General features: G+C 39.2%; 2 protein-coding genes across 2 annotated transcripts; one reads left to right on the top strand and one right to left on the bottom strand.

The window, feature by feature from the left end:
• Positions 1 to 4,769: 4,769 nt before the first annotated feature.
• Positions 4,770 to 9,632, top strand: LOC109201467 (uncharacterized). The gene is made up of 2 exons (XM_019357136.2): positions 4,770 to 5,014; positions 6,597 to 9,632. The coding sequence occupies exons 1-2, from the start codon at positions 4,940 to 4,942 to the stop codon at positions 8,370 to 8,372; spliced, it is 1,851 nt and encodes a 616-aa protein (XP_019212681.1). The 5' UTR covers positions 4,770 to 4,939; the 3' UTR covers positions 8,373 to 9,632.
• A 1,213-nt stretch (positions 9,633 to 10,845) lies between these two features.
• LOC109201469 (uncharacterized) lies at positions 10,846 to 14,725 on the bottom strand. Its single transcript, XM_019357161.2, has 3 exons — positions 14,484 to 14,725; positions 11,891 to 12,900; positions 10,846 to 11,215 (listed from the first exon to the last, which is right to left on the bottom strand). The coding sequence occupies exons 2-3, from the start codon at positions 12,722 to 12,724 to the stop codon at positions 10,895 to 10,897; spliced, it is 1,155 nt and encodes a 384-aa protein (XP_019212706.1). The 5' UTR covers positions 12,725 to 12,900; positions 14,484 to 14,725; the 3' UTR covers positions 10,846 to 10,894.
• Positions 14,726 to 19,374: the final 4,649 nt, after the last annotated feature.

The following is a 19,374-nucleotide window of genomic DNA, read 5'->3' as shown; positions in this document are numbered from 1 at the left end:
TAAGTGGATAATACTAGACCTAAATATATGGTGACAGATAGTTTGAATATATGGGTTAAATGGTTAACGTGGTTGTTGTACAGAGTGTTCGTGGCGTTGCACCCCGGATCCTTCAGGGGTTTTTCAGTTTTCCCTGTTGGAATGTTATGTGGGAAACAGGTTTCTGTATGTGTAGTGGCTAAATGTTGACGTGTCAGAAACTGGTCATTAAATGTCCTGATGAAGGCTCTTTAGTTTAAAACTAAACTAAACTGACCGGAGCTGAACAGTTACATTTATTCTGCTTTCAGCCTGTTAAAAATAAAATTCAGCTTTCATCAATTTCCAGTTTTCCTGGTAACACTCTTAAACCCACAAAATCCCAGTGTCAGCTTTAACTGTGTCAGAACAGCCTGTGGCAGTTCGCCTACATTCACCAGTTTCAGCCTGAAATAGCTGAAGCTTTAATCCGTCCAAATCTAAATCCAAAGATAACAGCTGACCGGTCAAAACACATGTCGCTGCACTCAAACACACCTTCAGTTTGAACATCTCTGCTGGCAGAATCTTTTTTTTTTTTTTGTTCCAGGAAGAGGAAATACATCAGGGAGGGAGGAGAGTGAAGGAACCTATCAAAGCTTTCACGGAACCTGTGTCAGTGTAAGATAATAATTAAACATTAATGTGGCCCACCCAAAATTAACAGAAACACTGAAAGTTATGGAGGGTATCTACATATTTACATGTGCATAAAAATGTAAATTAGCCATCTGCAGGTGTAATTATTGTAGGGTCAGTGTTCTCATTAACTGTAGTTTACAGGGTCATATGACACAGTCTGCAGTGTAGCAGCAGTGCACCAGTATGAGGGCAGGTACTGTAAACTGTTGGTTTTAGTTTCCAGGCAGTTTTGTCACCAGTTTTGGACTAATGAGAGTTTACCTAAAAATGGAAAAGATTAAGCAGAATTACTTAGATGACTCCTTATATTAAAAAAAAAACAAAAACCAAAAAACCAAGCTGCAGCGGTCAGCAGCAACCATATCTAACAGTAATATTTATCACAGATCATTAATCTTGTTTTGCTCACTGACATCTGCAGAGGCTCCAATTCACTGTTGGTGATTACTGCATCTGTTCACCAGGAGAAATCATTAATGTTTGGAGGGTGGAGTGGTGACATGTATGCTTTAAATCCACCAATCACAGAGCTCCATGATTGATCTTACAGTAACAACATTTACCAGCAGAGCTCTGATCGTACTTCTCTCCACAACCACTAGATGTCTCCACACTCTATGCTGACTCCAATGAATGATGCTGCTAAGCCTGTTCAGACAGAAGCGAGAGCTGCTGGTGACTGGTATGGGAAAAAGCTCTGACAACGTCCATCCAGCTTCACTCTTTGTTAAAGCACATCTGTGGAATGAAGTCCGGCCGGCCACAGATCACTTCTGAGGAAAGAGGAGGACGTCGGCTTTCCTTGTAGTTTCACGCCCAAGCGCTCCAGTTGAAGGCGGCTGCTGCGGCCTCACCCGGACCACTGTAGCTACAATGATGCAGATGTGCCCCTCAGCAGCTGGATTTCCTCTCCATAGATGTGTTTCCATGCAGATCATGGACATAAAGCAGCTCCAGGATGAAGAGTGTGAAAGAACTTCTTCCACTACAGTATTCATTACAGCACTGTGGCACTCCACAAACCCTCACACTGTCTCAATCCCTGTTTCCAGTTTGACTGAGAGAAGGCCTGAAGCTCAGCCAATCACAGGACAGGAAGTGATGAGCTGTCAGGGTGAGGCTGCTTCATACATGTGTGAAACTATGAGGAAGCTGTCTAATGCTGCAGCTCAGCTGATGGCAGAAGGAAATTAAAACAGTTCATGTCACTTAAACTTTTACTTTACAATCACAACAGCAATCACATCCAGGTGTTTTATGTTGTAAGATAAAGACTCAATACAATACAATAATACAGAGAAAACCCAATAATCATTTCTTATGGTTTCCTGTTAACAATGGCTTTCTTCTTGCCACTCTTCCATAAAGGCCAACTTTGTGCAGTGCACGACTAATAGTTGTCCTATGGACAGATTCCCCCACCTGAGCTGTAGATCCCTGCAGCTCGTCCAGAGTCACCATGGGCCTCTTGGCTGCATTTCTGATCAGCGCTCTCCTTGTTCGGCCTGTGAGTTTAGGTGGACGGCCTTGTCTTGGTAGGTTTACAGTTGTGCCATACTCCATCCATTTCTGAATGATCGCTTGAACAGTGCTCCGTGGGATGTTCAAGGCTTGGGAAATCTTTGTGTAGCCTAAGCCTGCTTTACATTTCTCAATAACTTTATCCCTGACCTGTCTGGTGTGTTCTTTGGACTTCATGGTGTTGTTGCTCCCAATATTCTCTTAGACAACCTCTGAGGCCGTCACAGAGCAGCTGTATTTGTACTGACATTAGATTACACACAGGTGCACTCTGTTTAATCCTTAGCACTCATCAGGCAATGTCTATGGGCAACTGACTGCACTCAGACCAAAGGGGGCTGAATAATTACGCACACCCCACTTTGCAGTTATTTATTTGTAAAAAATGTTTGGAATCATGTATGATTTTCATTCCACTTCTCACGTGTACACCACTTTGTATTGGTCTTTCACGTGGAATTCCAGTGAAATTGATTCATGTTTGTGGCTGTAATGTAACAAAATATGGCAAAGTTCAGAGCCTTTGCAGCTTTGGCTCCTAAAATGTGGATTGAGCTTCCTCTGGAGGTCCGACAGGCTCCATCGCTTCTTTTCTCCTTGACTTTTAACCCAGTGTGAGTTGTTATCTGTCTGAAACTTTTACTCTTTATATGTAGCTGTACTGATTTATTGCTTAATTCTTGTTTTCTTTTACAGCACCTTGGTCAGCTGTTATGTTGTTTTAAAGTGGTTTAGAAATATAGTGAAAGTGGAAGGTAAAAGATGAGTGTGTTTCTGGACTGCCTTGAAGAAAGCAAAAACAAAAACAAAAAAACAGTTTCAAGGTCTACAAAAGAGACAAAAAATGTTCCCACTATCACTTGTTTTTAACCCTTTCCCTGGTTAAATAGAAATAATAAAAACATAAATAAATAAATAAATGTCGTAAGGCAGTGATTCTCAAACTTCTCACAATGAGTACCACCTCATAAAATATGAAGAAATATGAAGAACTCTTGTAGTACCATCCTTATGACTGATATTAAAGTACAGTAGTATAGGCCCATTTACAGTGTTGTGAAGGTTACTTTTAAACTGTATTCCACTACAGATTACACAATACATGCCCTCGTATTGTTTCAGAGGAAAACACAAACAGTGTACAGTCGAGTCTTAATAGCTTACTTACAACTGGGCTCGTCAGGCACTCTTCTTGGCTGCTGTGGTTATTATTATATTTACATGCTTCCAGCTCCCGTTTCTGCTCGGTGACAACTCATACTTTTCCTTTTTCTCCCTCCCTCGCTCACAGACACATAATGGGTATGGTAGTCCATTCTCCCTGCAGCACGGACTACACTGTCCATGAGGCTACATTATTTAGAGCTATGCCTGTAACACTCTGCCTATTGCCTTCATATTAAATCAGTTTTTGAACAATAATTAAAAAAAAAAATTTCCTCGCGTCATTTTGCTGCAAATAGAGTTGAGACACAGGCATTAGAGCCTCTTAATGTGTATTTTGTTTGGGTTTCCACTGGCGTGGAATTACCAAAACTACAGAGGGCATAGTATAACACATGAAACAGGAAAAGACCATTTATTTCAGCAAAGTAACTGTATTCTAAATACCACCTTTTTAAACAGTAACTGTAACAGAATACAGTTACTCATATTTTGTATTTTAAATATGTAACGCTAGTACATGTATTCCATTACTCCCCAACACTGTCTATTTAACACCACATACAGGTTACACGAGACAATTTTATTTCTTATATGAATGTTATGTATTTTAACTGTCATAAACAGGATGTCACAAGTGACAATAACAACTGTACTGCATTAAAACATTTGCAGCAGGTAGGACTTCCAATCTTTAAGTAATGACCTGATAAACCCTGCTTCTGGGTCCAAACTACTCTGCATTTATCAACGCTGTTGTGTTTTTCACGTTTTAATTAGTGTTCCCAGTGTTAACGCATTAACCACAATTAACCTATCTGGAGTGCACAGTGATTAAAAATCCCTGAAATGCTTCTGTCAGCGTATTTCAGGATGTTTGTCCATTCTGCCCTCGAGATGGGTTAAAGGGGTTAAAGATTTTAATCACGTTAATCCTGGTCAATGCACATGTTAACGCTGTCAGGACTAGTTTTAATGCTTTGTATCTTGTTCTATTTAATCTCATGAAAAGAACCTAAAAACAGTCAGTGATCACTGTCGGCCTCTCTCAGTCTTTATCACCACTGTTCACTTTAAAGCGCAGTTTGTAAACCCTCACGATGTAACTACTACGGAAGAGGATTAGGGCCACTGGAAAAAAAAAAAAAAAATTCTGACTTTAATCTCAGAATTCTGACTTTAATCTCAGAATTCTGACTTTATTCTCAGAATTCTGAGATTAAAGTCAGAATTCTGACTTTTTTCTCAGAATTCTGACTTTAATCTCAGAATTCTGACTTTAATCTCAGAATTCTGACTTTATTCTCAGAATTCTGAGATTAAAGTCAGAATTCTGACTTTTTTCTCAGAATTCTGACTTTAATCTCAGAATTCTGACTTTATTCTCAGAATTCTGAGATTAAAGTCAGAATTCTGACTTTAATCTCAGAATTCTGACTTTTTTCTCAGAATTCTGAGATTAAAGTCAGAATTCTGACTTTTTTCTCAGAATTCTGACTTTAATCTCAGAATTTTGAGGTGGGCACCTGCAGGCTTCCAGCTTCAGTGACAGCGATGTGTCCAGTTTGGCAGGTGGAGAACTAATTCACTAAATATGGTGGATATAAGTGATTTTTTGCGTGGCCGAGGGGTCCCCGAAGATGCTATTTTATTAATGGAAGAGCAGAAGGTGAGTAAAAAAAGAGAGATACTTTGGTGTCTCTTATTTTTACAGGAAAACAGTTACGGTACAGTTACGGTTAGCTGTTAGCATGCTTGTTAGCTTATAATGTTATATAGGAATGAACGTGTTTCACGATGTTACAGTATACTAGGTGAATTGACGTTTTAACTGTTGTTGATCGCAGGATCATCCCAGATGGGTTCGTTGCATTTTATTTTATTGTTCTACTATTTCAGAGTTTTTCAAGGCAGTTAAGCGGAGCTGTGTTACAGATGCTAGCCGCCTGCCAATATCACTGATATATTTGATATTGGCAGTAGGTTACACTTAGTACAGCGGAGGAGAGAAACTGTAATGAATGTTTATGCGGATATTTCACTCAGAAAAATGGGTGGCGTTCATACACAGCCCCGGTTCATACTGACGATCCCCTCACAACATGTTAGCTAACACAAACTAATGTAGTGCATGTAACTGTGTATACGTTAGTGGTACAGCGTCGGAAGAAATGAGCAAACTGTTAACTGTTTATAATGTCAGAATGACGTCATCGTTCTCCTGCACTGTGTAATGTATGTCAGCTCAAGAAGGAAATCATATCTTATACTCTGAGCTGCCCAGTGCACTTAACGCCTACGTGTGGAAATGGTAGGCTGCACTATAGTTCACTACCGGTAAAAAATAAACTTAATACAGTATTTGGGTTTTGTTTTTTTTTATAGAACAATAAAATAAAAAGTGCTGGCTGAGGAGCGCTGCCGCGTTGAACTTTGACCTCGGAGTGACGTGACGTTTGTTCGCACAACCAATAGAAGTGCAGAAAGTCGCAAATCAGGCATATTGTTCGCATAAACACAAAAATAAATAAATCAATAACGAAATAATCCCGATGTTGTGCCAAAGATGATTTGCAATGTTACTTTGTGTTCTATGTGTAATACCTTTGCTTAAATGACTAAATGGACTGTGTATTTATGACTCTGCGTTATAGTCCTACATACATAAGTAACATTCATATGTACAGATAAAAATGTACAGAGATATGTACACAAGCGTGTACACAAAAGTCTACTGCTGATCGAGCTGCTCAGTGTTCGTACAGTCTCATGCAGAGGGCGTGGAGGTGTTGTCCATGGTGGATGCTAGCTTAGACAACATCCTCTCCTCCCCAGTCTGCTCAGTGGACTTTAGCGGACCGCTAAAGCTGGCCCTCCCGACCAGTTTGTTAAGTTTCCCCCTGTCCCTCTCTGCCATTCCACCACTCCAGCAGACCACAACATAAAAGACAGCAGACGCCACCACAGTGCCGTAGAACATCCTTAGAAGACGTACTACCTACATTATAACCAATCAAGTCCTGCCTTTTTTTAAATACAGATTAGGATTTACTATTTACTGAAAGGCTATGCATTAGTTTGCTTCTTTCATTATTGTGTTTCGCCCTGCATAAACTAGATAGCTTTCCTGATAACTACAGTCAGTACTCTCCTACTGCCATTAGCGGTGACCTAAGAGGCTTAACCGTAATATTGCTTTGCAGTGTAAATGTTGCAGAAAATGACTGTCTTTTCTTTCTTCTTGTGTGCAGATTGACTGTGACGTCATAGCACTGATGGATGACGCAACTTTGGCAAACTACATTCCCTCGTATGGAGACCGAATTGCCCTCTTCAATTTCTGCAAAAGCAAGCAACCACTGTCAAAAAGAAAACTAGGACTTCTGCAAAAACTTCGTGAGAAAATGAAAACCAGAAAAGAAAGTCCAAAGGAGAACACCTCACATACAGATGCAGGAATAAGACAGACAAAGAAGCAAAAAGCAACACGAAATGTTGAGATAGGATGGATCCATAGTGATGGAAAAATAGCCAAACAGGTGAGAGCGAAGCAGGGAGGTGGCACTAGAAAAATTCAAATGGCCACTGATGCTGGATTAAAAGATATTCTTCAGGAAGGAAAGAAACTTTTTTTTCCTGATGGCATATCTCCTAAGGGATGTGAAACAGATTTTGAGTTTGAGGTTTGGGACTTTAAACAGAACTACCTTACTGATGATACCTGCCAGTCTATTGGCAATATGTATGAGGCAGCGAGACTGACAATGTTACGCTTCTACATTGCAACAAAACCAAAAGATCCTGAAAAAGATGCCAGCGAGACATCTGAAGTGGTGTTTGTCTCAGAAAGCAGTGGCAGTGATATTAATCCATTGCAAGTGGGGGAAGTCAGGGGTAATTTTGATGAAGTCATCGCTGGTTCAGAAATTTTAGATGATCCAGAAATTACTTTTGGTCCAATTTTTGATGCTGAAGAAGATACAGAAGACACATTAGTCTATGAGGGTTTTCTTGTACCCCTCAGTCCACCTAATTCAGAGAACGTAATAACAATCACCATACGTCATACTGACACTTTACGTGACATGATTACTGCTTTCTCTGATGAGGAGATTTTGAGCAAAACACTGAATGTGAAGCGCATACTTCCAGACAACACAGAAGAACCAGGCACTGGATCAGGAATACTAAGAGATGTACTCACATGCTTCTGGCATGAATTTTATGAGCGATGCACCCTAGGTGCAACAGTTAAAGTGCCATTCATTCGCCATGATTTTCCTGCTGAAAAATGGAAGGCAGTTGGGCGAATACTCTTGAAAGGTTACCAAGAATGTCAGTATTTTCCAAATAAACTTGCAATCCCTTTTCTGGAACAAGTGCTTTTCAGTGGTGTTTACAGTGATCTTAAAGCACACTTTCTACAGTTTGTCAGCAGCCAAGAATGTGATGTTTTGATGGAAGCAGTAAAAAATTTCTCTGCAGTTGACTTGGATGATCTTGTGGAAGTTCTGGACAGTTATGGCTGTAGAAAAAGAATCACTGCTGAGACTCTTCCCACAATCCTTGATGAAATAGCACACAAAGAGCTTGTCCAAAAACCAATGTTTGTTATTGACTGCTGGAGGGAGATCATCGACCCCCATATCTCCCTCAGTCCGGAGGCACTGACCAAGTTATTCTCTGAACTGCAACCAACTTCAAAAAAAGTGTGCCAGCTACTGAAATTTGCTGTGGATTTGACTCCACAACAAAAAGAAGTGAAAAATCATCTCAAAAGATTCATCAGAGAGCTGGATAACATTAAACTTCAGAAATTTATGCGTTTCTGCACTGGATCTGACCTTATAGTAACAAACAGTATTTATGTGGAATTTCAAGATATGACAGAGTTTACAAGAAGACCAGTCGGACACACGTGTGGGAATGTTCTGCAGCTAGCTAACAGCTATGACAACTTCCCAGATTTTCGTTCTGAATTTAATGCAGTTCTTGAAAGTAATGTCTGGGTGATGGACATTGTTTAGACTTTCACAGCAATGCGCTACATTTGAACTGCTCATTCAGACTAGAGCATAACTGTAAAGAGATGTTAGGAATTTGTATTTTTATGTATTTTGAACTTATACAGTATACTTTTTTTAATTAGAGAGAAGTTTCTCATCTCTGTTAGAAGTCCAGTTTTGGCTAATATTTCATTTTCTTTTATCATTTTGAGTTTTACATGATACAGTCACAAAACAAAACGAACGGGTACACTGTTTACTACCATATCCAGAGCTGTCTTCACCAAATCCAAGCTTTCCAGCTGTAAGACAGAAACCTTCAGCAAAAGCATGAAGAAAGAATACTAAAGATCTATAAACTATAATTAAACTGCTCTTAAACTTTCTTTAATGCACCATGTGTGGTGTGAGAGTTCAGCACAGTCAAATACTTTTGTAAGTAATTAGTAGTAAGACTAATTCATTCAGATTGTATTTTCTTATTAGGTCAGGGCTAAAACTGAACATAGTTATAATGTAAAAGTAATGCTGTTATTCAACACTGTATTGTAAAAGGAATAAGTACAATTTTATACTTTAGCATTTGTCATGTCTGAAAATATTTTGCTTTACAGTATATGCAATTTTTAGTTAAGGTAGGTTAAGGTATCAAAGTTTGGCATTTGTTGTTGATTACAAAGGTTCCATTTAAAGTTGGTGAAAATATTTTTTTAAAATTCCAGTATTTTCTTAATGTCATATTGTTTCTAAGCATACCTGTTATTCATCCATCAAATTGATTCAAGCTGCTTAAAGGATTCAGTCTGTTTTGAAGACGGTTATTGATTACTGAGATCATAAATAAACACTGTACAGTTCAGTGCAGTGGTCAAGTGCTGTGATTATTCAGGCATCCTTTTGTAATGCCAAATTGTCATGTTCTCAGATATAGTATTAATCTTAACACCTGAAAAAATGTCTTGTTACTGGCAGAAATTATGCATTTTTATTTGTATGCATGTATGTTCTCAACCATTCACACTTGTTTTTATTTCTATACCATAGATGACACTGAAGGAATATGTGATACCACAATAGCCAGTGTTCATGATCTTTACAGTAAGTCACTGATGTATACTGATGCATAACAAGACTGTATGAGATCTATAAGTTTGTTTTAAAAGTTGAGTCATTCTTGTTACAGGGCAGCTTATACGGTTATGAGTTTTAGCCATGTTATTGGCATTGGCAAGAACAGGTTTCTTGTAAACTTTTTCTAATAAAATGTTACTGTACACAGTACATTTGTATTGTTGTTTTGAATATGTTCATCAAGCTCCTTATCTATTTGAACATGCCAGAATTCAAGAGACTGCCACACATGAGCTCAGTAACATGGAAGAATACCATTTATTTTTAATTTCAAACATTTCATAAAGATACACAAATGTAAATGTAAAACATGTTGCACTTAATGGGACAATAACTTGATTCCACTTGTAGGAACTGTTTTGTTGCATTGTTGCTGGGATACTACAAATAAAAGTCAAAATATTTTTGGTATGTTTCTTATAATTTTAGGATTCATATCATAAAAGAGCCTTGTATACGACAGCTCACACTGAATCAGTATAGCAATGACTCATGGTCATTTTACATGAAAACCAGCTAAAATATCTTACAACTAACACAAGTGAAATACAATAATAATTAGGTGATGGATCTTCATATGGGTAAATGATTATAATAGCTTTGCTTTAATATAATTGCACTAAAAGCTCCCCAAAAGGCATGACGACTTTAAATATTAACAATGATACGTTTATAGAAACATGCTGTTGTCAAGACCTAGAATTGTTAATGCTACTATGGTTTGCTGAAACATACCACAGATAACCCGGGCACTTAGCATATCATATGCTGGTGCCTGGGTTTCCAGCCATGAATATTAACAGTAAAGGCTGATACAGAAAACAATGAACAGGGAGCTGGTCAGTTTATATTTTATATACTATGCACATGTCTGGCAACAAAACACAGAAATTTATATTGCAATTTACTGGTAGGCAGGTTTACAACACTTATGATTCAATCAAAAATATAACAATTGTAAATGCAGTTTAATGTATGGCCTTTTAAAAGGATTAACATGTGTTTCATAACTGATTGATAATATCACAATATTCAGCTTTTTCAAGCAACATATAAACATTTCTGTTTATTGGTAGTGTGAATGTAGAAATAAATCTAACTTGGGGGGGGGGGGGGAGATACCAACCAAACTGTATTTATTATTATGATCAACATAAAATGATACTAGTTGATGCTGACCTCCTATAAGCACTCTGAATTTACATTACAGCAGTAATAAACAGCAATATTCTGACAGAATGACCTGAAAAATGGCATGTTCGCTCACACCTAAAAGATGTCTTTCATTTAATGCAGTGCAGAAATACCTGCATAAAAGGTACCTGTAAGACATGGCACCTACTATCAAATCACGTTATCAAGATAAAGAGAAATATTTTGTATTTATTTGTACATTTACACACTGAAGTTTCTTAAATACTTTGCAGTATTTCTTCTCTTAACCTAATATACAGATCTGTAGCACCAAGTGGATCTCCTGGGGCATCCCATTCATTTTCTACCATAAGCAGACAACACAGTTCAAAGACTGTTTCATCACAGGGGTATTGACCTTTTGGGCTACACTCTTCCATACACAAAGTGATATCCTCCATAGAAATAGGTTTCAGTCTGTCCTCAGCACTGTGCAGCTCTGGAAATGAGTACATTACTACTGGTCGACCCGATGCTGCACTACCACTTGGCCGGATTTTGTGTGAGTTCCATGTGTTCACAACTTCATCAAGTTCATCCTACATGAAAAACAGCACAATATAAGTGTATGAAACAGACCATGTACCAGCAGATTTAGCCAAAGTTGAGGCTTATTAACTCATTAATCAACAGACATAGAAACTGACCTCTAATTAATGTAAAACAAAGCAGCAAAACAAAATAGCACTGTCACTAAAAAGCACATGGACACCGAATGGTGCTACATGATTCTACTGTTGAATAGATAGCCCAACACTTTATACTCAGTGTGCAATGATTCTACAATATATTTTCAATAGAGAATTTACCAAATGATAAGATTGCTTTCTGAAACCGTGCCCAAAGGACCACTAGGTAACAGACTCCATAGTAATTAAAACCATGTGGAAAAAATAAATAAATAAATAAATAATGCTCCATGCACCTGTGCTGAGAAAGGTGCAGTTACTTCCACTGATAACATGAGTACAATTCCATCAAAGTATTAAAATGGAATCCCAAAAAGTTGATTCTGTTCATCTGGATGTAGCGTTTTCAGTGTGAGAAATGTTTTGTCAAAAATCATTCCTTACCTGGCTGATTGAGCATGCATCAAGACATATTAAAATGGAAATAAAATTCATATTTTATTTAAAGAAAAAAATGTTCTAACCATATTTATATTTTCTATTTTTGCAGCTAAGACATTACATAGCATGAGCACATGCTTTTACCTGAATAAGATTGAGAAAGCAGAACTGGATAAGACCTTTGTCCAAAAAATCCCCTGTGAAGTGGCCATCATCCTGAAAACTTTGAAATAAGTTCATCCAAAATTGTGCACTCTGTTTGCGTAGGGTAGTCCACCATCCTTCTATACGTTGGTTGGCTGTACTTCTTCCGTAAAGGAAACTTTTCTCACCTGCAAAACTGTCTGTGTGGTTTCTCCGTAAAAACATCTGCATTTGTTCGACACAACCATTTTCTGTACCTCGGTCAGCACGTAACCTCTCTGGACATCCATTGATGCATGAAACTGTTTTCAGAAAATAACTTGCAATCAATTTAGGGTCATTGTTTGTGGTATAAGCCTCCATCCATAAAACATAGCGGCTAAAACCATCTATGCAGCCACTGATAGCAATACCATATGGTTTCAACTTGTCATAGCCATCCATGTGCCAGAGAGCATTTGGCCCTCTGCAGCTGTACTGACGTCTTCTCAACCGTCGAGCTCGTCTCAGTTCCACACCTTGAGGGTCAACCAATTTGATTATGCATCTTACAGTATCTTGTGACACCACAAATCCATGTTGAATTGCACGAAGATGTAGCCAACGATAACCTTGCATCTGTCCATTTGTCATGATCTGTTGTTGGACAAAGGCTAGCACTTCCTCCAAGTTTGATTGATTCTTCCTTCTAAAAAGCCCAAGTCTTTTACAAATTCTCTTTAGAGTTCGAACACTCATAATTGTCTGATGACTATGTGCTAAAATTGAAAGTATTTCTTTGTTACTGAAGGAAAGTCTGAAATACAGTCTTATTAAGTCATCCAAATCTGACATGTCAGCGACTGTTTCTCTCACTTCGAGAGGTGAAATTTTTGCAGAAGTCCTAGTTTTCTTTTTGACAGTGGTTGCTTGCTTTTGCAGAAATTGAAGAGGGCAATTCGGTCTCCATACGAGGGAATGTAGTTTGCCAAAGTTGCGTCATCCATCAGTGCTATGACGTCACAGTCAATCTGCACACAAGAAGAAAGAAAAGACAGTCATTTTCTGCAACATTTACACTGCAAAGCAATATTACGGTTAAGCCTCTTAGGTCACCGCTAATGGCAGTAGGAGAGTACTGACTGTAGTTATCAGGAAAGCTATCTAGTTTATGCAGGGCGAAACACAATAATGAAAGAAGCAAACTAATGCATAGCCTTTCAGTAAATAGTAAATCCTAATCTGTATTTAAAAAAAGGCAGGACTTGATTGGTTATAATGTAGGTAGTACGTCTTCTAAGGATGTTCTACGGCACTGTGGTGGCGTCTGCTGTCTTTTATGTTGTGGTCTGCTGGAGTGGTGGAATGGCAGAGAGGGACAGGGGGAAACTTAACAAACTGGTCGGGAGGGCCAGCTTTAGCGGTCCGCTAAAGTCCACTGAGCAGACTGGGGAGGAGAGGATGTTGTCTAAGCTAGCATCCACCATGGACAACACCTCCACGCCCTCTGCATGAGACTGTACGAACACTGAGCAGCTCGATCAGCAGTAGACTTTTGTGTACACGCTTGTGTACATATCTCTGTACATTTTTATCTGTACATATGAATGTTACTTATGTATGTAGGACTATAACGCAGAGTCATAAATACACAGTCCATTTAGTCATTTAAGCAAAGGTATTACACATAGAACACAAAGTAACATTGCAAATCATCTTTGGCACAACATCGGGATTATTTCGTTATTGATTTATTTATTTTTGTGTTTATGCGAACAATATGCCTGATTTGCGACTTTCTGCACTTCTATTGGTTGTGCGAACAAACGTCACGTCACTCCGAGGTCAAAGTTCAACGCGGCAGCGCTCCTCAGCCAGCACTTTTTATTTTATTGTTCTATAAAAAAAAAACAAAACCCAAATACTGTATTAAGTTTATTTTTTACCGGTAGTGAACTATAGTGCAGCCTACCATTTCCACACGTAGGCGTTAAGTGCACTGGGCAGCTCAGAGTATAAGATATGATTTCCTTCTTGAGCTGACATACATTACACAGTGCAGGAGAACGATGACGTCATTCTGACATTATAAACAGTTAACAGTTTGCTCATTTCTTCCGACGCTGTACCACTAACGTATACACAGTTACATGCACTACATTAGTTTGTGTTAGCTAACATGTTGTGAGGGGATCGTCAGTATGAACCGGGGCTGTGTATGAACGCCACCCATTTTTCTGAGTGAAATATCCGCATAAACATTCATTACAGTTTCTCTCCTCCGCTGTACTAAGTGTAACCTACTGCCAATATCAAATATATCAGTGATATTGGCAGGCGGCTAGCATCTGTAACACAGCTCCGCTTAACTGCCTTGAAAAACTCTGAAATAGTAGAACAATAAAATAAAATGCAACGAACCCATCTGGGATGATCCTGCGATCAACAACAGTTAAAACGTCAATTCACCTAGTATACTGTAACATCGTGAAACACGTTCATTCCTATATAACATTATAAGCTAACAAGCATGCTAACAGCTAACCGTAACTGTACCGTAACTGTTTTCCTGTAAAAATAAGAGACACCAAAGTATCTCTCTTTTTTTACTCACCTTCTGCTCTTCCATTAATAAAATAGCATCTTCGGGGACCCCTCGGCCACGCAAAAAATCACTTATATCCACCATATTTAGTGAATTAGTTCTCCACCTGCCAAACTGGACACATCGCTGTCACTGAAGCTGGAAGCCTGCAGGTGCCCACCTCAAAATTCTGAGATTAAAGTCAGAATTCTGAGAAAAAAGTCAGAATTCTGACTTTAATCTCAGAATTCTGAGAAAAAAGTCAGAATTCTGAGATTAAAGTCAGAATTCTGACTTTAATCTCAGAATTCTGAGAATAAAGTCAGAATTCTGAGATTAAAGTCAGAATTCTGAGAAAAAAGTCAGAATTCTGACTTTAATCTCAGAATTCTGAGAATAAAGTCAGAATTCTGACTTTAATCTCAGAATTCTGAGAAAAAAGTCAGAATTCTGACTTTAATCTCAGAATTCTGAGAATAAAGTCAGAATTCTGAGATTAAAGTCAGAATTCTGAGATTAAAGTCAGAATTTTTTTTTTTTTTTTCCAGTGGCCCTAATCCTCTTCCATAAACTACAGCCCAGCCCATGCAGCAGTATATTAATGACTAACTTTGTATTGTGGACGGATGATCTCAGTTGTTCTCCTGACTGAAGTTTGGTCCGCTTACAGCATCCTGCCATGTGATTGCATTTGTCCCTAACCTTCAGGAACCCTCACCTTAACTTTTATTGAGTGGAAAAAAGTTCATTCATCCTCCATCTTCACTGTGTTTATGTTATGCTAACATAGCTGTGTTGCTCGCCACTGCATAGCACATTATTATTATTTTCTCAGTCAGAACATGCTATATTTTTTAATCTTAAAAAAAAACTTTGGAGGCTTCCCTTTGTTGGGATTCAGAGATTCTTTTATTGCTACTATATAATCTGCCTTATGATAAATGCATTAAGAACATGTTTTACAGTATTATTTTATCAGTAATATTTCTTACAGGGTTCATATTGCATTGAATATGTTTGTCATCACATTGGCCTTTCTATTTCAGGTTTAGTTCATGTTATACACATTGCATATCTGTGCTTGTTTAGAGTTGATGTTCCATCCAAGAGGGTTTTAAGCTTCACTGGTGAGAGTGTCCAGGTGATACATGTTGAGGGAAGATGAGAACATAGCAGGTTAATTGCATGCATGCTTACAATACACAACTCTAGCAACAGGCTTGAGCGAAGGCCCAAGTGTCTTCTGCTTCTTTCTGAGACCTGCTGCAAATTAGTTTACTTAATGATTGATGACGAGGGTCAATAATTAGCCCTTAGAGACCCTGAAGCTTGAAGTTTATTGCCTTAAAAGGCAGGTGTTATAGAAAAGAGAAGTTATATGTCTGTTTATAGTTATTAGAGATGTACAAGATGTACCCTTGTCTGTAAACAATGACTGTACACAATGTATTTTTGACCTGTGTTGACGTACGTGGAGGCGTGATCCTCACTGCTATAAAACCCGCATCCATTGTATTTTTGTGAGAGGAAGACATATGCTGATGTTTCTTCTCCGGTGTTAATAAACTCATCGTTTGATTGCACTTGTCTGGTGCCTCCGTCGTTTGTTGTTCTGGTCTCCAATTGATTGATCTCGCTTCACCTTGTACTACTAGAGGACGCCCACGTACCACCAGTAGTAAGCGTACCACAGTTTGAGAATCACTTTCCTACTGTGTCCTTGTGATAAGCTGAAAGAGGAGGCTTATCCATGTTCATGATCAAACAGCTGATTCTAAACTGAGCCTTCAGATCAAACTGATTGATCAGCCATCAGAGGAGTTGGATCAATGGAGCTGCTTCTGTTCCTGATGTCCCCTGTTTGATCCTGGACCTGAACTCTCCCTGCAGAGGAGACACAAGACAGTCAGACACACACCAACCCGTTCTCACTCCCGACGCGCACATACATACACTTGTTTTTATATCTTAGTGGAGCCATCTACTTGGTCCCCACAAGTATAGTAACATTCAAGTTTTTTTCAAGATTTTCACACACAGGAGACAAAGAAACATATTTTCACACTGACCTTTGACCTTTAGTAATACTGTAGTCTCTCTCAAGATGTTTCTGTTTTTACTGTAGATTATACATTCATACTCTCCAGTTGTCTCTCTCTGTGGGGTATTTCAGGGTCAGACTGAGGTCTCCAGTTTTCAGCAGGTCTTCATTCATCTTCGTTCGGTCTCTGTAAACCTGGTGCTGTTTGTGAGGCTGGTCAGAGCCGTTCTTATACACGTGGACGATCAGTGATGAATCCAGTTCAGTATGTCTCCACACTATTTCAGCATCTTCAGGCAGGTTTTCTGTGGTTCTGAATGGCAGCCGGACAAATTCAGCCCCCTCCTCCACCTCCAACGTGCAGTCTGAAGGAAAATCACATCGTGAGCTGCACAGACATAAGTGAATATACAAAGCAGGTTTTTATTTGATTAATGGTAATGGTTGAATAATGATTTTCAACCACACAAACGGAAATATTTTTTGACATGCACACTCATACTGACTGGTCACTATCAGCAGCACTGTTTTCTTCCTCTTGATCCTCTTGTCCTTGACACTGCAGATGTATTTTCCCGTGTCTCTGTCTGAGGGTTTCTTCAGGGTCAGACTGAGGTCTCCAGTCATCTCTGAGTTTGCTTCCATCCTTGTTCGTTCTCTGTAGACCTGGTGCTGTTTGTCTCGCTGGTCAGACCCCTGCTCATATTTGTGGACCGTAATTGGTGGTTCAGGTTCGTATCGCCACCACTCCACTTCAGCACTGGACAGGTTACCTGTGGTTTTGAAGGGCAGCTGGACAGACTCCGCCCCCTCCTCCACCTCCACCCGACACACTGAAAGAACAAGGTCAGTGAGGTCTTTACTGAACCTTACAATATAAAGCTCATTGAAGCGACTGTAGTAAACTGACACTACAAACAAAATGTAATTTAAAATATACAGGTGGTAATAATCAGGGGCAAGATTTGTCTACTCAGTCTAAGGAGCTTGGATAAAAAAGCGTCTGGACTTGTTTAAGTTGCTTGAAGATGTTTCACCTCTCATTCGAGAAGCTTCTTCAGTTCTAGGGTCAAATGGTGGAGAGTCCCAGATTTAAAGCCAGTGGGAGTTTCCCTCCAAAGAGGGACAAAGGACCCCCTGACGATCCTCTACCTAATCACATGAGCCAAGGTGTGAAAGCGGGTGTGGGTCACAATCAGCCAGGGTTTCGGGTGAGCTCATTGTGAAACCTGGCCCCACCCTATCATGTGATTTCCTGAGGTCAGATGGCCCAGGATGTGAGTGGGCGTTAAGGCGTCTGTGAACGGAACTCAAAACTGTATTATAGATGGCAGACAGCTGGTGTCGTAAACCACCGCCTCTGTTCAAGAGTTTTGAGAACCCTTCCCAGACGCCAGCACTATCAGTAGCAGGACATTGTACCCATCAGGTAAAGGATCCACACAGATATGTGGTCACAATTGTGAGTTAAGTGTCGTGATATATGGAGATTATTATGCATGTTTTATTTTGCTGGTTTATTGGTGTAATTTATATCCACAATGTCATGTAAGTTCCCTGTTGCCAGGAGAGTGTATAACACTTTGGACAGTAGGGGGCAGCAGCGTGCTTTGGGAACTGAGTCGGGTGCATAGCTGCCATAAGTTTTCCATTCTGGCAAGACTGACCAGGCGAACGGCAGCGTGTCTCCTGTGTTCACTTTCTCTCCTGTTTTACAGGTCAGTAATGTGGTCAAAAACATAAAGAAATACACAGCTGGACACTGTGATACTTAGACTTTCATGACATAAGACGGGTCTGTGATATGTGATGTATTACACTGTTGCTATGTGAGCTACTTTAGCTCTGTAGGATCTTATAGCTAGGCTGTATGCCTGGGTAACGCTAGCAAGCTGTTGCAACTGCGTATAATACTCCATATAATAATAAGAAGCACCAACCCGGTTGGGTTTACAGTTCCTGATAAACTTGTAGCTTTGTGTTCATGGCAAATGTTTTGTATAACGTGTCTGTAAAGTGTTCTGAGCCCGCCTGAAGTCATGTGTAAACTTGCTGTTTCAGTGTTAGAATCTAACTGGTCTGAAAAAGACATATGAAGCGAGAGAGCTAACAAGAGTACGGCCAACAAAAATGCTGGCAAGGACAGTAGTGCAGTAATGTTGAAAGTAGAGATTCCTTTCTATGATAAGACACTACCATGATGATGTGAATTACTTTGTTTATCTGATTTATGGGAAAAGAGGTGTAGTTTTCATTTGTTTCATTCATTTAAACCCTTTGTTGTTTTATGCCAGTGGTGTGGATTAATTGAAATGTACTGGTGGAAAACAAGCCATGTGAGGGAATGAGCAGATACAGTGCAATTGAGTTACCAAAAGAGTGGAGCAGATATGCTCGTGTTGTATGAATAAATTCTGGCAAGACTGACCAGGCGAACGGCAGCGTGTCTCCTGTGTTCACTTTCTCTCCTGTTTTACAGGATCGTAATCTGGCTACGCGCCCATCATAGTGGGGCCTGTAACAAAAGCATATGCTACCTTCAAGCTGTAGAAAAATCTCTCCTAAATCTAACATGCAATGGTATTTGCTGTAGTGAGTGCTTGTGACAGGAGAACTGAAAGCAGCTGAAACCCATGTTGTGAACCAAATATGTGACTGTGGAGTTAAAAATAAAACAAGTTGGGATCCTTAAAGAATCTGTCAGTCTTTCTTGATAAGCAAAACTGTTATTTGGTTTCTTACCTTTGACCTTAACCTTTATTTGTTTCTTCATGAGGATGTTTCCCTCCCACTCAAATCATGCCAGAGGCTTTTATTTTGAAGTTAGGATCAAGAGAAATAAACGATAAACAATTGCAACACATTTAGATGAGCTTGCAA

This window comes from Oreochromis niloticus, linkage group LG3, assembly GCF_001858045.2.
Source record: "Oreochromis niloticus isolate F11D_XX linkage group LG3, O_niloticus_UMD_NMBU, whole genome shotgun sequence".
NCBI classification, from domain to species: Eukaryota; Metazoa; Chordata; class Actinopteri; order Cichliformes; family Cichlidae; genus Oreochromis; species Oreochromis niloticus.
The sequence above is the reverse complement of the archived record's forward strand: the minus strand, read 5'-3'. Positions and strand labels throughout refer to the sequence as shown.

Bases quoted from the DNA above. Each gene is read 5' to 3' on its own strand.
- LOC109201469 (XM_019357161.2), bottom strand. From the start codon at position 12,724: ATGTCAGATTTGGATGACTTAATAAGACTGTATTTCAGACTTTCCTTC. The intron at 11,216-11,890 runs GTAAAAGCATGT...TTTTTCATGTAG, and splicing joins GCTTTCTCAATCTTATTCAG to GATGAACTTGATGAAGTTGT.
- LOC109201467 (XM_019357136.2), top strand. From the start codon at position 4,940: ATGGTGGATATAAGTGATTTTTTGCGTGGCCGAGGGGTCCCCGAAGAT. The intron at 5,015-6,596 runs GTGAGTAAAAAA...TCTTGTGTGCAG, and splicing joins TATTAATGGAAGAGCAGAAG to ATTGACTGTGACGTCATAGC.